General features: G+C 54.6%; 2 protein-coding genes across 2 annotated transcripts; both read left to right on the top strand.

Annotated features, from left to right (window-relative positions):
* The first annotated feature begins 1,486 nt into the window (after positions 1 to 1,486).
* Positions 1,487 to 8,288, top strand: Nxnl1 (nucleoredoxin like 1). Its single transcript, XM_052162615.1, has 2 exons — positions 1,487 to 1,812; positions 6,000 to 8,288. The coding sequence occupies exons 1-2, from the start codon at positions 1,487 to 1,489 to the stop codon at positions 6,319 to 6,321; spliced, it is 648 nt and encodes a 215-aa protein (XP_052018575.1). The 3' UTR covers positions 6,322 to 8,288.
* Positions 8,289 to 9,839: 1,551 nt separating this feature from the next.
* Positions 9,840 to 15,419, top strand: Tmem221 (transmembrane protein 221). Its single transcript, XM_052162675.1, has 4 exons — positions 9,840 to 10,658; positions 11,038 to 11,123; positions 13,826 to 14,056; positions 14,664 to 15,419. Exons 1-4 carry the CDS (start codon positions 10,339 to 10,341, stop codon positions 14,684 to 14,686), a joined length of 660 nt encoding a protein of 219 aa, XP_052018635.1. The 5' UTR covers positions 9,840 to 10,338; the 3' UTR covers positions 14,687 to 15,419.
* Positions 15,420 to 17,946: the final 2,527 nt, after the last annotated feature.

The raw sequence follows: 17,946 nt of genomic DNA, 5'->3' as shown, positions 1-17,946 counted from the left end.
TGAAAATAACGGCTGGGAGCTTGTCTTTGAGCCCTGTTTTAGGCCTTTCAGCCGGTTTTAGGCCTTTCAGCCTGGTTTTAGGCCTTTCAGCCTAGATTTAGACCTTTCTGCTGGTTTTAGGCCTTTCAGCCTGGATTTAGACCTTTCTGCCGGTTTTAGGCCTTTCTGCCGGTTTTAGGCCTTTCAGCCTTTCTGCCCGGTTTTGGGAGGAAGGAGGCATGTGACACTGAGGAAGTCTGGACTGTAAACCTAGAAAGTCCCTGACTGGGAATGCTGAAGATGTGGAAGAAGAGGCTCGGTTGGTAGGATGGCATTCCTGGGGCCCTGCCTTTACCCCATAAACAAGGCAGGGCTGGGAACTTCAAGGTCAACACTGGCTGCATAGCAGGTGGACACTGCACCTGAGTTCAATGCCCAGGACATAGTGAAAGTAGAAAACCAACGCCAGCAATGTTATCCTCTGCTCGTCATAAGTGCATTGCGCATGTGTGACCTCCTCTGTGCTTGTTCTGTGTGATTCACACCCTGGTACAGCAGGAGGATCAGGGTCAACCTTGGCTACATTGGGAATCTGAGGACCGCATGGGCTATAAGAAACCCTCTCTCAAAAACAAGCTCTGGGGCTGAAGAAGTGGCTCAGCGGTTAAGAGCACTGACTGCTCTTCCAAAGGTCCTGAGTTCAAATCATAGCAACCACATGGTGTCTCACAATCATCCGTAATGAGATCTGACACGCCCTCTTCTGGAGTGTCTGAAGACAGCTACAGTGTACTCACATATGATAAATAAATAAATCTTTAAAAAAACAAAAACAAAAACCAAGGTCTGGCAGTACTGGAGCACTTGGGAGGCAGATGTGGGTGGATCTCTGAATTCAAGGTCAGCCTGAGCTATGGAGTGAGTTCCAGGACAGCCAGGGCTACCCAGAAACCCTGTCTCGAAAAATAAATAAATAAATAAATAAATAAATAAATAAATAAATAAATAATAAAAACAAAAGTAGGCGCATGTCCAACTTCCTGGAGTGCAATTACCTTGAGTGACACACCTTGGAAGTAAGGGGAGACATTCACTGGAGTTTAATTTTTGTTTTTCTCTGTTGTAGATGATGGAAGCCAGCCTGAGCCATGACCCCTGGCTCCTTGCTGGGGCATTCTAGGCCGGGGCCTCACTTGTGACAATGCCTCTCTATTTTTGTCATATATCCCAGGATGTCCTGTATTTGCAGTGATCCTTCTGCCTCAGTACTGGGCTCACGGGCTCTCTCTTTTGTTAACATCTGGCAGCAATGTGGCTCCGTTGAAGGTTCATGAGGCCTCCCTGCCCCCTCAAACTATTGTTGGCTCTGTAGAGGTCAACCTATAGGAGGATTAGTGGCTAATCTGGTTTCTGGGCTCATTATTCTTGGGGCCCAGAAAATCCAGTCAGCAGGCTGCAGGCCACATCGGACCCCTCTCCGGTCCCCACCTCCTCACGTGCTGCTACCATGGTGTCTCTCTTCTCTGGCCGCATCTTGATCAGGAACAACAGCGACCAGGATGAAGTGGAGACAGAGGCGGAGCTGAGCCGTAGGTTAGAGAATCGCCTGGTGCTGCTATTCTTTGGTGCCGGGGCCTGTCCTCAGTGCCAGACCTTCGCCCCAGTCCTCAAAGACTTCTTCGTACGGCTCACCGATGAGTTCTACGTGCTACGGGCAGCACAGCTGGCCCTGATCTATGTGTCCCAGGACCCTACAGAGGAGCAACAGGACCTCTTCCTCAGGGACATGCCTGAAAAGTGGCTCTTCCTGCCGTTCCAGGATGACTTGAGGAGGTGAGGACCCAGGGAAGAGCAGAGGGGGCTTCCTGGAGAAGGTGTCTCCGGGAAGGGAAGGCAAGCCAGTGTTTACTGTCCCATCCCTCCTCCATCACAGCCTAATGAAGTGGACAGAGGAAGGAAGGCTCAGAACACCACAGGAGGTAGTCTCACAGGCTACTTCCTAACACTTGGAAATGAGACAAGAGGGTTGCTACAAGCTAGACCTAAAAACAAAGCAAGAGGTGGGGACTGTAGCTCAGTTCCCGGAGTGCTGGTGCTGAGTCCCTAGCATTGCGTAAACCTGATATGGGGGTCACCCCTGCCATCTCAACCCGAGCAAGGTGGAGACGTGACTATCAGGAGTTTGAGGCTAACCTGGACTACATAGGGTGACCCTGCCCTCAAATCAATAAAATCCACAAGAAAAGTAAAAACAAGACCGGAGACCCCAGCCCAGGAGCTGTAGGACTCCAGGGGCACAGCTTTGAAGAGGTCTTAGAGCCGGCACCACAGCACCCTGGAAAGGAGGACTTAGTCAGACCTGGGGCTCAGGAGAGACACCTTCAGGGAGGATGGCAGTCATTGTAGGTAGTAGAGTCAGGGAGAGGAGGAAGAGTCCCACCGTGCGGTGGCTCACAGAGGGCTCTAGACCCTGCATCTATTTTAGAGCTTTCTGTTGTCTGGGTAAGTAGAGCTACCGTGTGACAGAGTCTCCTGTAGCCCTCCATGGACGGCTTCCAACTGCTGTGTAGAGAAGGCTGGCTCTGAGCTGGTCCTCCTGCCTGCTTCCCAAGTGCTGGGATGACAGTCACCAGTCACCACACCTGGCATTTCTTACATTGACTTTTGTTTTGGCGAGTGTGTGTGTGTGTGTGTGTGTGTGTGTGTTGTGTGATTGTACTGCCCATATGTGCAGGTGCATGCCAGTGTGTGTTATCTGGGCGTGAGGCTGATGCCAGTCGACCCACTGTATTCCTGAGTCAGGATCTCACACAGGGTGCCAGCCACCAGCTGCAGAGGTTTCTGAGGGACAGCACCTTCCAGCATTTGGGTTGTTGGAACCATTCCTCACCCTTGCGGAGTAAGTGCTCGACCCTCTGCGCCATCTTCTAACCCTTCTTGTACTGACTTGGAACTTAGAGCAATGCCCCTGCCTCAGCCCTATAAATGCTAGATGACAAGCATACCCCACCACACCCAGTTCTCCTTTTTCCCAGCAGCAATAAAAATCAGAGGCTGTGGCTCAAGACCCTGAGTTCTATCCCAGTTCTGAGAAAGACTCTGTAACAACTTCTGAGCACGCAACCTCCAGAAGTCCACAGAGTCCAAGAGCGTCCCCTGAGGGCTGGGGTCTGCCCTGAGGCAGGGGAAGGTGACCTGCGGAGTTTACCAACTTCCTGACCTTTCGCTCATTTCATTGACTTTCTTGCACAAGTTTGAGGCTCCTGATCATGAGGGCCCCATTTCGCTGGTCACGATCACAGTTAGGACAGCCACTCACTGCCCTGTGCAGCCACGTGGATTCCGTCACCCCACAAATGAACAGCGTTTCTATCCCCAGGGAAAGAAATATGAACTAGGAGGATCACAGGGGAGCCTTGCGTGGGGGACAAAGTTCATGCACCCTGACCCTGGTGTCATGTGCAGACCTCTCATTCCAGCACTCGGGAGGCTGAGTTTTGAGGATCGGAGTTTCAGGTCATCCTTGCCACATAGAGACCCTGGGTGGGAGGGGACTACACAAGACTCTGCAGGGTCTCGGAGGTCAAGGGCACCAGCTGCTCTTGCAGACGACCTGGGTTCAGTCAGTTTCCAGCACCCACGTAGAGGCAGGTAACTGCAGTTCTGGGGTGCTGCTGCCCTCTCCTGGTACCTGTGGGTACTGCACACGGGTGCAGACTTGCATGGAAGCAAACTCAGAAGTGGAGGGTAGTGAGCTGTGTGGCTCTGGGTTCTAACCACCACCCCACCCGACCCACATAAACCATCCTTGGAGGGGCACACTCATCATCCCAACATGCAGGAGGTGGAGGCAGGAGAATAAGGAGTTCAAAATCACCCTTTTCAGGGCTGGAGAGATGGCTCAGCGGTTAAGAGCACTGACTGCTCTTCCAAAGGTCCAGAGTTCAAATCCCAGCCACCATATGGTCACATGGTGGCTCACAATCATCTGTAGTGAGATCTGACGCCCTCTTCTGGTGTGTCTGAAGACAGCTACAGTGTGCTTACATATGATAATGAATACGTCTTTAAAAAAAAAAAAAGAAAAAAGAAAATGGGACTGGGCTGAGGTTCAGCTGATAGCGTGCTTGGCTGATAGCGTGCTTAGCATGCACAATGCCTTGAATTCAGTCCCCAGCGCATTTGTATAATTCCAGGGCTCCAGAGGAAGGAGCAGAGAATCAGAGACCCAAGGTCATCCTGGGCCATCTAAAGAAATGGAAATTCCAAGATAATGCTAATGTGTATCAAGCTGGCAACACATACACTCATTCACACACACACACATACACACACACACTCATTCACACACACACTCATTCACACACACATTCACACACATACACAAACATACACACACACTCATTCACACACATACACATACACACATACACACATACTCATTCACACACACACATACACACACTCATTCACACACACATACACAAACACACACACATACACACACATACTCATTCACACACACATACACACACATACTCATTCACGCACACATACACACACACTCATTCACACACACATACACACACACTCATTCACACACACATACACAAACACACATACACATACACGTACACACACATACACACATATGCACACACATACACACACATTTTATATATATATATATATATATATATATATATATATATATATATATATATATTACCTTTTTCTCAATAACCAGCCTAGGCTACAAAGACTAACCAAGAATCGTAGGTTAAGAACTTCAGCTAAAGCTGAGCACGGGTCTTTAGTCCCAGCTTTCAGGAGGCAGCAACGAGCAGATTTCTTTTTTTTTAAAGATTTATTTATTTATTTTATGTATACGTACTGTAGTTGTACTGATGATTGTGAACCATCATGTGGTTGCTGAGAATTTGAATTCAGGACCTCTGCTCACCCCGTTCAGCGCCCCCCCCTCCAGCCCAAAGATTTATTAAATCTAACTACACTGTAGCTGTCTTCAGACACACCAGAAGAGGGTGTCAGATCTCATTACAGATGGTTGTGAGCCACCCTGTGGTTGCTGGGATTTGAACTCAGAACCTTCAGAAGAGCAGTCCATGCTCTTAACCTCTGAGCCATCTCTCCAGCTCCTAGCAGATTTCTGGGTCCAAGGCCAGCCTGGTCTATAGAGTGAGTTCCAGGACAGCCAGGGCTACACAGAGAGACTCTGTCTCAAAAACAAAACAAAAAACAAAAACAAAAAACAAAAAAACCCAACCAACCAACCAAACAACCAAACAAAGCACTGGGTGAGCTGGGCCTCGTGACGTCTGCCTGTAACCCCACCAGGCTGATTTCTGGGAGATTTCAGTCTTTCCGTCGGCATAGTGAGTTCATAACGAGGACCCATCTGTGAGCGTGGAGGGCACCGGGTGGGTGGATTCTGGCTTAGCTGTCAGTTGGGTCCAGGGTCTCCTGGAGAGGCCGACAGCTTCTCAGTGGCTTCAGAACAGTAAAACTCCTGCCGCTGCCCATTCAGGGCACGTGTGCGATGCCAGCTGTACCCCAGGCCCTTCGCACATGCTTTGGAACACTCTTTCCGCAGTTCTTCCTCCCCTCCCTCAATCCCACAGGGTTTCAGTCACACATCACCCCACGGAGGGGTCCTGTTTGCTCAGTTTGGCCGGATTTGATAGCTTTTGGCAGTATGCACTTAGCTTTCCACACACATTTTCCAAACATTCCTCAGCTGGCCTCGCTGTTTGAAGTCGCTGTCCCAGGACCTCCGTCTTCACGTTGACAGTCGGAAAACAGTACAGATACAGACAGCAAGTGGACACCGAAAGTGGGAGGCGGCGCGACCGGGAGGGAGGGTTTGGAGGGCGGGTGCCCAGGGCCTGGGGTGCCCGCGAGTCCTCGGGCGGCTCCTGCCGGCCACTGGGGGCGGCGCGCACCGGGAGAGGAGGGAGGCTGACTGCGCTCGCTCGCTCGCTCGCTCTCCCCCTCCGCAGGGACCTCGGGCGCCAGTTCTCCGTGCGTCGGCTGCCGGCGGTTGTGGTCCTCAAGCCGTGCGGGGACGTGCTGACGAGCGACGCCACCGAGGAGATCCAGCGCCTGGGACCCGCCTGCTTCGCCAACTGGCAGGAGGCGGCCGAGCTGCTGGACCGCAGCTTCCTGCAGCCCGAGGACTTCGACGAGCCGGCGCGGCGCAGCATCACCGAGCCTCTGCGCAGGCGCAAGTACCGGGTAGACCGAGAGGCCGGCCGGGGGCGGGGCCGAAGCGGGCGCGACTCTGGTGACCCCCAGGGAGACGCCGGGGCAGAGGTCTGGTGACCCCACCACCCAGGGTACCCGGGTGCATTGGTGGGACTTTGGTGACCTCCAGGGGAACTCGGGTGTTCGGGCAAGGCTCGTCCTTGATCTCTTCCAAATTCAGTGCGTTCCCTAGACAGCCCGGGGCGGCCTAGAGCCCGCTACTCTCCTGCCTCGGTGGGTGTGAGAGTAGCTGGAGTGACAGTCAAAGGGAGCCGAGAGTTTTCTTTCCCAGGCCCCCTCTAGTCCTGGAAAGAACGTGCATTCCCACGAACAGACATCCTGGGCAAGAATCCCAGGTCTTCGCGCACGCTAAGTACTAAGAACCCCTAGAAACCCAGACACAAAACTCGGTCCAAAACAAAAGAAGCAAAAACAAACAAACAAACAAACAAAAACCCACTCCTGCTAGGCGCGCTCTGTGTTGCAACCCCGTCATTCAGCGCTCTGGGCGCAGGGGAGGGCCAGCAAGCTGACTCCGTGCAGAAAGGCTCTTGCTGTCAAGACTGACAACCAGAGTTCAGTTTCTGGAACCCACAGAGTGGAAAGGAGAAGTGTCTTCTGCACGTCGTTGGCCTCTACACACCTATGGTTGCAGGTGCGTGCCTGCACAGTCACAAGTAGGCCTTTCTTTTGTTTTGAGACAAGGTCTCTGTGTAGCCCTGGCAGTCCTCGAATTTGAGCTGTGAACCAGGCTGGCCTCGAACTCAGATCGCTCTGCCTCTGCCCCTTCCAAGTGCTGGGATTACAGGCATGCACCACCACCACCTACAAAAGAAAAAAGAAAACAAAGAGGTGTGTGTGCAGAAGAATCCAGAGGTCAAGGTCATTGTTCGCTCCGTAGAGAGAGCGCTAGGGCAGCGGGGCGAGGTGAGTGAGAGCGCGCATCTAAGCCATGGATCCGAGCCTTGCGGACAGGGCCCCTTCCAGTTTCGCCCAAGCCCCAGCTGTGTGCGACGTTTTCGCTTTGCCTGCGGCGCCCCCTGGCGGCCCAATCGGGGTAGTGCGTGAGAATGAGATTTAAACCCCTGCATGAAGCAAGTCCTCGGAAGCTGGCAAACCTGACCTTCTAGGCCAAGACTCTGACTAGATGGAGTAAGAAGGCTGTGAACCAGGGCGGTCGGAGCTTGCCAGCATCTCGTCCGCCTCCCTTCCCAGCTTGGAGCAGTGGGGGAAACTGAGGTTCAAGACCGAATACACTTTAAGGAGGCCTGCTGGCCTCCAAGCCCAACAGCCTGAATTCGATCCCGGGCACCCACGCGGTGCGGGAAAAGACCCGACTCAAAAGCTGTCCCTTGACTCTCTCACCCTTGTCCCCTCAAAGAATAATTATGGGCAATTTTAAATTATTATTATTTTGCTTTTTCTAGACAGGGTTTTTCTGTGTCGCCCTGGCTGTCCTGGAACTCACTCTGTAGGCCAGACTAGACTCAAACTCAGAGATCCTCCTGCCTCTGCCTCCCGAGTGCTGGGACTTAAGGCATGCACTACCACTGCCCAAGTGAAATTTTAAAATATTAATGAAATAAAATAGAAATCCTCATTCACCCCTTATGGGAAATAAACTTAGTACAGTTGCATGGGAACCTGTTTTGAGGCATGGGAGTCAGAACTTCACTGCTGGGCGCAGGGTTCCTGGACTTGCTCACATGTGTGTTCGGTAGCTTTGTAACTGACACACCCACCTCCCGTGGTGTGTCCTGAGTGGGATACTGCTCAGTCAGGAGCAGGAGTGGAGCACTGACACCAGCTGCTACACAAGACTGGGTGACAGTAGCCAGACCCAAAACACTTCACCTGCAGGAAGTGTCCTGACAGGGACAGCCAGGAATGGAACTGTCAGTCCAGGACTGCCAGGGCCATGGGGAAAGCGAGCGAGATTAATGGGAGGGGCTCTCTTAAAGAGACAGAATGTTTCCAAACTAGATAGGCATAAGCAGGGTTACTCTGTAAATGTGCTTTTAAAAATACATCAAGCAGAAACTGGATGCTCTATTGTAAGTTTCATCTCGATTTGTTAAAAGTAACAAAATGGGGTTAAAAGTAACACCATTGGGGGCTGGAGAGATGGCTCAGTGGTTAAGAGCACTGACTGCTCTTCTGAAGGTTCCTGAGTTCAAATCCCAGCAACCACATGGTGGCTCACAACCATCCGTAATGAGATCTGACACCCTATTCTGGTGTGTCTGAAGATAACTACAGTGTACTTACATATAACAATAAATAAATCTTTAAAAAAAAAAAGTAACACCATTAAAACAGAACACCATGGTGTTCTGTCAAGGATGTGAGGAGAGAGGCAGGAGGCCTTGAGGCCTCCGGTGCGAGGGGCGGGCAGAGCTCACGGCTGCGAGTGAGGCTGCACCAGCGTGAGAAAGGGGCTGGTGTGGTTTGAAGCAGGTTTTCTCTACATAGTCTCAGCTATACGGGGTTCACTCTGTAGACCAGGCTAGCCCCAAACCTAGAGATCCACCTGCCTCCGCCTCCTGAGTGCTGGGGTTAAAGGTGTGGATCACCCCCACCCAGACTAATTCTTATTTTTATTATATTTGGGTCAGCATATGTGTATCTGAGTGAAGCTGAGGCCAGGGGCAGGAAGAGGGTATGGGACCCCCTGGCCTTGGAGTTGCAAGCACGTGCAAACCGCCTGACAAGGGTTCTGAGAACTAACCACTGAGCCGTCTCTCCAGCCCTCTGTTTACTTCTAAAGACATTGTCTTGTAGGTCCGACCATCTTCCAAGTGTCCACATTTCCCTCGCCTCCCCCCTAAACTGATGACAGTGACCGCAGGCCTGGCACTGTGCCCGATTGGTTCAGATGTCACCACATTAGGAAGGTGGCAGTGGGTAAGAACAGCAGCGCCTCTGCCTGTGAGGAGGATGGAGGATCAGTTCTCAGCATCCACACAGTGGCTAAGAACCACCTGGAACTCCAAAGCCCTCCTACGACCTCCACAGATACCTGGCACGCAGACGTACATACATGTTGGCAACACACTCATGCACATAAAACAATAATACTTATACTGATGATTGTTATTTTAGTAAGCTTGGTCCTCAGGGCGACAGGAAAATGCCTGTCTACACTTCCAGGAGGGACCTGCAGGCCCAGCTCCCAGGGTCAGGCACTCTGTGAGTCCACATCTCCAACCTTGAGCTTTGTGAGTCCAAGCGAGACTCAGAGCTTCATCTCCTGTCACTGCCATCTCCTCGGCTGCCCTTCCTCCATTTTTTTTTTTAGACATAAGTAGCCCTGACTGGCCTAGAACTACCTATGTAGAGCAAGTTGGGTCCTCCTTCCCTAAACTCACAGTTGGCTGGCCTCCGCCTCCTGGACACTGCCTACCTCTCCAACTCTCCAAACAACACACCACCCTTCTAAAAGGGTGGGGCAATTCAGACAGCCCCACCCTGACCCAACCCCTTCACACCCCCTCCCAGACACGTCCATTTCCAGGCCCCTACCCAAGACTACAACCTACCTGTGTTCTTTCCCCAACCAAACCCCACTAGAGCCCCCCTACCTCTGTCTTGCAAGACTCTCTTTCTGGTCCCTTCACCCTGTGGACCCCACCCATCACTATCCACAGAACGCAGACCCCATGTTGTGATATCCCTGAGCACCGAGCACCATCCTTTTAAGCCCCGCCCTTCAGCAGCCTTCTCAAGCCACGTCTAGCCACGCCCTTCCGCTCATCAAGTAGGCCACGCCCCTTCTTACCTATTTTGCATATCCAGCCCCGCTCCTCGCCTCCAGGTTCACGGAGGGGCTAGACTCTGCCCCTCTGCAGGGGGTGGAGCTCTCCTAGCAGAGCCCCTCCCAGGCCAACCCCACAAACCCCAGTTCCCTCCTTCCCCAGCACACCCGGGGGAGGCGCCCGCAGCCGGAGCGCAGTAAAAAACACTTTCTCCCAAATTTTTGCGCATTTTCCACTCCTACCTGGTACCAGCGCTCGGGCCCCAGTGGCGTCCGTATCCCCACCCCAGGACTCTCGAAGGCCTACTGCCCGTTCCCTTCCTCCATCCCAGGCCCGCGCCATGGGCCGTTCCTACGGAGGCCGGATACTGACCGCGATGACCCTACTGGGCATCCCGGCCGCGGTGCTGGTCGTGCTGGCTGCGCAGCTACTGTTCCAACTCCAGGCAGGGCGCGCGGAGCTGCGGGGCGTACGCACCGACGGGCTGCACCCGGAGCTGGACCCCGATGCCGGGCTACCCGAAGCCGCGGCTGGAGCATTGCTGCCTCTGGCGACCGCGCTGGCTGCGCTGGCACAGGTCTTCGGGCTTAGCTGCTTGCTGCTCGCCGCGCTCTGCGGCCACCTGGGCGCCGAGTTGGCACGCGGGCCGGGTCCAGGCAGGTAGGATAGCACTGCCTCATCCTGAGGAGAGGGAAACAGACTCCGAGAGCACGCCGGGGGGCCTCAGCGCTCCTCCTCCTTCCCGCGCTGGTGCTTCGGGAACAGTAGGGATGCGATGAGGTGTCCTCCTTGAGTCAACCACACCCTTGTCCCAACTTTGACCCTCCACTGCGCAGGGAGACTTGATGCTGGTTGGGAATGGGTAGATTCAAGCAAATGGGTGGTGGGTGCGTGGATAGATGGGGGTGGGGGTACATGCGGTGAGATATGGCTGGGCGGCTGGTTAGGTAGGTGGGTAGGTAGGTGGAGGGCTGAGGCTCTAGACTTCGATTCCTGGTGTCACTGGGCCACTGTCCTCTTCCTGTCCCCCGCCGCCCAGGTCGGACTGGTTTCTGTATGACTGCCGGTTCCTCAGGCACTCGGCGCTTGGCCTGTTCTGCTGTGGGGTCTCCATCTACTTAGCAGGTAGTGTGTGATGGGAGCACAGGGGACCTGGGGGGGGGGGGCACGCGGATCTCTGAACCTGTGTGCAGGTCCGGAGCCAGAGTTCAGGCAGTTGCTCCAACACTTTCTCTTGGCTATGCTCTATGCCTCAGTTTCCCCATCAGTTTCCCTAGCAATTGAAGAGTGACGAGTAGATCACAAGCACAGGAGTTGATGCTTAGAGCGAACAGGATTCTCTGTTGATGCTCATGGTGTATGACTGTTTACTGTTACTATTTATCTTGTAGGCCTGGGAGTCGCCTTGTAGCCAAGGCTGACTTTGAATGTCTGGTCTTGCTTTCACCTCCCAGACCTTGGAAGGAGAGGTGTACGCAGTGTCTGTGTGTGCAGTGCCCACAGAGGTCAGAGGCCACAGATTCCTTGGAAGCTGCAGCAGTTCAGAAGTGTAAGGTGCCGGGACCCAGTCCCACGTCCTCTGCAAGAGCAGCCAGTGCATTTAACCTGAGAGCCGCCTCCAGCCCGAAGCCGTCTTGTTTTGATTTGTGCTTTTGCTTAGTTGCTTTTTTAGACAGGGTCTCAAGTAGCCCAGACTGGTTTCAAACACTCTATGTAGTTAAGGATGTCTCTGAGCTCCTGGTCCTCATGCCCCCCTAGCGAGGCCGTGCCAGGCACCACTGCACACAGTTGATTGGGTGCTGAGGCTGGAACTCGGGCCCCATGCATGCCAGGCAAGTGTTCTACCCACTGGGAGGGCGTGGCCTTGAGTTCACCATATTGTGGCTGGAACCTGGGACCTGGGACTCTCTGAGCTGTGCCTCAACCAGACAGCCAGAGAGAAGCTCGGTAGTTAAGAGCACTTCTGTTCCTTCGAAGGACTGGAGTTCGGTTCCCAGCACCCTTGTCGGGCTCCTCACAACCACCTGAAGTCCAGGAGACCTGACACCTTCCGCTCTCCATGGGCACCTGCACTTACACACCTGCACAGACCAATCTGTACTGACTCACCTGTGCACACACCTGCACACTCACCTGTGCACACACCTGCACACTCACCTGTGCACATACCTGCACACTCACCTGTGCACACACCTGCACACTCACCTGTACACACACCTGCACACTCACCTGCACTTACAGACATTCGTATGTGCACACACATGCAAACACACACAGGGGTAATAATAAATCTTTACAATAAGAAGGCCCATCTTTATGGCAGGCCCGCTGACATTAATACAGTCCCCAGGACCCACACTTCTGGAGAATCTGTCCCTAAGTTGTCCCCTACCTCTACATGTGCACTGTGGCATGTTGCACACATACACTGAGCAAATGCAGTAAAAATGCAAAATGGAAAAAAGCAAATCCCATGTGTACAGTTTCCAGGCCTGCGGTGTGGGGTGTCCTCTACCCACAGTGTGGATGGGTGTTGTCTGTATGTCTGTCTGCAGCATGCCTGATGTCTGAGCTCAGCGAAGTCGGTCGATCTTCTGGAACCCCTGTGCAGTGCTGGGAACCGAACCCACATCCTCCGAATTGCTGAGCCATGTGTCTAATCATTTATTCTAGTTTTTTGGTTTGTTTGGTTGTTGTTTTGCTTGTTTTTGAGATGGGTCCATATAGCTTTGGCTGTCCCAGAACTCACTCATTAGACCAGGGTGGTCTCAAGCTCACAGAGGTCTGCCCGCCTCTGCCTCTGCCTCTGCCCCTGCCTCTGCCTCCTCTGCCCCTGCCTCTGCCTCTGCCTCTGCCTCCTCTGCCCCTGCCTCTGCCTCTGCTTCCTCTGCCCCTGCCCCTGCCCCTGCCCCTGCCTCTGCCTCTGCCCCTGCCTCTGCCCCTGCCTCTGCCTCCTCTGCCTCTGCCCCTGCCCCTGCCCCTGCCTCCGCCTCTGCCTCTGCCTCTCCCCCTGCCCCTGCCCCTGCCTCTGCTTCCTCTGCCCCTGCCCCTGCCCCTGCCCCTGCCTCTGCCTCTGCCTCTGCCCCTGCCTCTGCCCCTGCCTCTGCCTCTGCCTCTGCCCCTGCCTCTGCCTCTGCCTCTGCCCCTGCCTCTGCCTCTGCCTCTGCCTCTGCCCCTGCCTCTGCCTCTGCCTCTGCCCCTGCCTCTGCCCCTGCCTCTGCCTCTGCCTCTGCCTCCTCTGCCTCTGCACCTGCCCCTGCCCCTGCCCCTGCCCCTGCCTCTGCCTCTGCCTCCTCTGTCCCTGCCTCTGCCTCTGCCCCTGCCCCTGCCCCTGCCTCCGCCTCTGCCTCTGCCTCTCCCCCTGCCCCTGCCCCTGCCTCTGCTTCCTCTGCCCCTGCCCCTGCCCCTGCCTCTGCCTCTGCCCCTGCCTCTGCCTCCTCTGCCTCTGCACCTGCCCCTGCCCCTGCCCCTGCCCCTGCCTCTGCCTCCTCTGTCCCTGCCTCTGCCTCTGCCTCTGCCCCTGCCCCTGCCCCTGCCCCTGCCTCTGCCTCTGCCTCTACCTCTGCCTCCTCTGTCCCTGCCTCTGCCCCTGCCCCTGCCCCCGCCCCCGCCCCTGCCCCCGCCCCCACCCCCGCCCCTGCCTGCCGAGTGCTGGGATTAAAGGTGTGGGCAGGCGCCTCGCTGCTGAGACAAGGTACTCAGGAGGCTTGGAGAGAAGTGCCCGTTCTGGTCCAGGGCTCTCTGCTGTTTCTCTGTGTTTGACGGGATCCCCGAGGCTGGGGAAGCAGGCGTTTGTGGAGTGACTAAGTGAGCCATTCCTTCCTCAGCACTGGCCATGTACGCCCTGCTGTTGTTCGAGATCGAGGCGGGCGCAGCAGCTGCAGCTATCCTGGGTTCGGGTGCCCTCATCCTGGTGGCGATAATGACACACACCCTGTTCCGGGCTGTTCAGGCCACTCGTCGGGGTCTCCGGGAGCTGTCCCCACCATCCTTTGAAGATGAACCAGCCCGGCCTCCGGAAGACTCCAAAGCTGGCCGCAGAGCTCAGCCCCGGCAGGGTACCCATTGTCAGACCTTCTATAGCCCCTCCTGAGGGCCTGCGGGCCGCTCCGGGGCGGGGCCACTTGTATCACATCCACAGTGATACACAGGGAGAGCCAGGGAGAGCCGTCTGCCTACCGCTCACCTACCCTAGACACCATTGCCCAGCGTGGGCCCCTGGGGTGGGGTCGCTCATGAGACGCATAGCATGCTGGGCCACCGGCCACTGGACGCGGGAAAAGATGCCACGCTGGTGTGAACTGGGAACCAGGGGCGGGATGACGGAAGACAGAGGGAGGTTCAGCTCAGCTGCCGCAGCAAGGCGCCTCCTCTGAGTTTATGGAATCCTTGGTTTCCGTCAAAGTTACCCCGATTCAAAACAGCCGCCAGTGCTCCGAGCGATGCTCCTGGCTAAAGAGAGACGGAAAGGCCAGGCTTGGGAGATTTTTAGAGGCCTTTAAAATCTCAAGACATTTTGCCCACATCTCATTGGGCAGACAGTGACAAATAACCAGACCTTAGTACTCGGGAGGCTGAGAAATGGAACCCATGGGGTCTTTTATGGGTGTGGAGGAGGGGTCGGCTTGTGTTCTGACTCTCAGTGGTTCTCTCTCCGTTCTACAGATGAGGAAACGGAGGGGCTGTGACTCACCGAGGGCTCCACTTCTGAGCATCAGCGTCTGGACTTGCACCCGGGTCTTGTGACCCCAGCCCCACGTCCCTGGAAGAAAGCTCAAGTCTTAGACTGCGACTCCCTGGCACTGCCTGGGGAGACGTGCACATTTGAACCTTGAGTGTGGTGCAGCCTAAGGCCAGCGGCATTGAGGGGTGGCTGGAGTTTGGCTGTGGCACCAAGGCTGAGTGTGTCTCCTTGCTGTGTCTCGGTTTCCTGAGGAAGCCACTGGCTCACAGCTCCAGGGGTTTGTCTTAGGCAATTATTTCTGTCGCTGACGTAAAACACCCTGGTCACGGTCACTTAAGGGACAAGGGCGTATTCTGTCTTGCAGCTCAAGGGTGTGGTTCATCATGGCAGGGAAGGAGGAGAGAGCAGATCACGTGACTCCCTCAGCGGAGAAGCAGAGAGATGAAAGGTCCCTGCAGTCCATGGGCTGGCTGGCGCTGCCATCTTTAGCACAGGCTGTCCCCTGTCCCACCTCCCTGAAGCCAGCCTGGAACCTCACCCCGACATGCCCAGAGGTGGTCTCCAAGGTGACTCTAGACCTGCCTGGGTTGGCAATCGGTGTTAACCAGCTGTCACTGGCACATGTGTGGAGGCAGGAGACTGCCTCCTTAAGGGAATGGAACAGGCCCACAGGCCCACAGACATCTCCACCCCTCTCCAGATTGCACAGCGCAGGAATAAACTCAGATGGTGGCCTTGTTAAGTTGTTGTTTCCTTGTTTGTTCTCTCTCCCTCCCTCCCTCCCTCCCTCCCTCCCCGTCCCCCTGCCCCTCCCCTGCCCATCTCCTTGTTCGTTCCTCTCATGCAGTCCAGCTGTTCTGGAACATTCTGTGTGGTGGAGGGCGGCTTGGCTCCTGTTACCTCCCCCCCACCCCCACCCCCAGGCCCCAGAACCTTCGTAACTGCTGTGCCCTGGGCCCTCACCAGCCTCTCGCTCCCTGGTCCCCTCTTCTTCTCCTCTTGAGGCCTTGAATTGAGTCCTGGAATTCCCCAAGGCTCTGTCAAGAGACTCTGAGAGCGGTCAGAAGACAAAACCTCCCCTCCCCGTGGGGCGTCCGCTGGAAGCGGAGCTGCGGAGCCAGGAAGGCTTTATCTTAGCCTCCATCTTGGGACTGTCCAGGCCCAGGCCAGGTCACAACAAGCCGTCAGGCAAAACAGCTCATCTGGCTGTGGCAAAATGTGGCTCCCTCCTCTAGTATGACTGAGACCTCTCTGTCTCTCTCTCTCTCTCCTTCTTCTTCTTCTTCTTCTTCTTCTTCTTCTTCTTCTTCTTCTTCTTCTTCTTCTTCTTCTCTTTCTCGTTTGTTCGATGACTTGTGCAGCTGCAGACTGCCCTGCACCCAGCTATGAAGCTGAAGATAACCTGAAACCCTGACCTCTGACCTCCGCCTCTGGGTGCCGGTGCCCACCATGCCTCGCTAAGTCACCCTCGTTCACAGAGCCATCAGGGGGAGTCTGCTGGGGACAGCACATACAGCAACAACAGGTTCTGCCTGCAGTAGGCCAGGATGGAGACATCTTAGAAGCCCCCTCGAATGCAAGGCAGCTCCTTGTAGAAAAGAATGGTGTCTGGGACCCCAAGAAGCAGGAGACACATCCCTCCAGAGGACCCGCCATCTAAAACAAGGCCACATGGGGACCTTGCTGATGAATGGGGACATCTCAGTAGCCAGCAGCAGCTCTTTGTAACAACAGTTGTTTCTCCTGACCTTTGCCCTGGACAACAGATGTATAGATTTCATTTGTGTGTGACTGCTTTTCAGTTGGCCTTGGTGTGCATAATTATTCTATTATATCTGACTTTAATACTCCCTTCTGCTCTGGTGAATTCTGTTATGCTAGATGTTCTCTGATGTAATGATTTCTTTTTTATTTTTTTTCGAGACAGGGTTTCTTTGTGTAGCCCTGGCTGTCCTGGAACTCACTCTGTAGACCATGCCGGCCTCGAACTCAGAAATCCACCTGCCTCTGCCTCCCAAGTGCTGGGATTACAGGCGTGCGCTGCCACCGCCCAGCTGATGTAATGATTCTTAAACAATTAAAACTTGAGGCATGGGCCCAGCCCAGCCCAGCACCCCACAGCACAGTCCTAATGGCCCAGGTGCATGCTGGGTGCTCTCATCTTGGGAACAATGTAATAAATGCACAGTGGTAGTTCCAGATTAATGCTTGACTTGCAAAGAAAGTTTGACGAAATTATTAGAAAATGAATTAAAGGCAACGTTGGGACTCCAGAGAAAGACGTGTGCAGTGTGCAGAAGCTGAAGCTAATACTGATCCTCCTTCCTCAGCCAACTCTGCCCACTCGGCGGGGTCCAGCCTAGACTACACAGTGAGACCTTGCCTGAACAAACTAGCCTGTGCTGGCCGAGCATGGTACTATAGACTTGTGATCCCAGGAGCAGGAGGATTGCTGTGTGTTCACAGACTGGGCAGTATAAGCTATTATGCAGCCCTTGAGCGGCTGGGGCAGATTTTCAGGTCACAGTTGAGTACATGGTGCGTTTGCAGCTAGCTGGCTACATGAGACTCAAACAGAAAAAAAGAGTGATGTAGCCTCGGCCACACGAGACAGGAACAGAGGACGTCTTATTATTAAGATGGGGAAACAGGCGCAGTTAAAACACTGCTTACTGTGGGTGTGCATCAGGCTTCATGCTGCCCTACGGACTTGATGGGTCAGTGCACTCTGTGTGGAGTCCTGGGTGGAGCCAGGCAGAGCCGTGTCCCACCAGCCCCGTGGGACCCCAGAACCAGCCTAGAGTGCCCTCCAGCCACCAGGACTGAAGATTCGGGTCATGGTGTGTGATGCAGGACAGACTGGTTCCTCCTGGCTCAAGGGCAAGCAGGGGTCAAAGGCCTCCAGTCACCTGAAAGTGCTCTGAAAAGTGACCCCAGGTGGCTTCGGGGCAGCTGGAAAAGTGACCAGGGAGAACAAATGGTTTTTGCTTGGGAGTGAGATCAGATCTGGTGGCTGGCGCCACAGCAGCCAGGGCGGGACCTGGCAGCCCAGGTAGGGCAAGCGGATCCTGGTATCCAGGGTGGCTTTGTGACACAGCCACAAAGAATCCTTGTTGACTGACTTCAAAGCTTAGCTGTCCAGCCTCGACACAGGATCAGAGTTCTCGACTAGAGGGATATCTTGAAGGTGCATAATAAACGCACACACACAACTTTTCGGCTACAAGCTGACAGGTAAAGTTTTTAAGGTTTAAAGTCGCCCCC

The sequence above is a fragment of the Apodemus sylvaticus genome, chromosome 18 (assembly GCF_947179515.1).
Source record: "Apodemus sylvaticus chromosome 18, mApoSyl1.1, whole genome shotgun sequence".
NCBI lineage: Eukaryota > Metazoa > Chordata > Mammalia > Rodentia > Muridae > Apodemus > Apodemus sylvaticus.
This window is presented reverse-complemented; position numbering and strand designations above follow the sequence as displayed.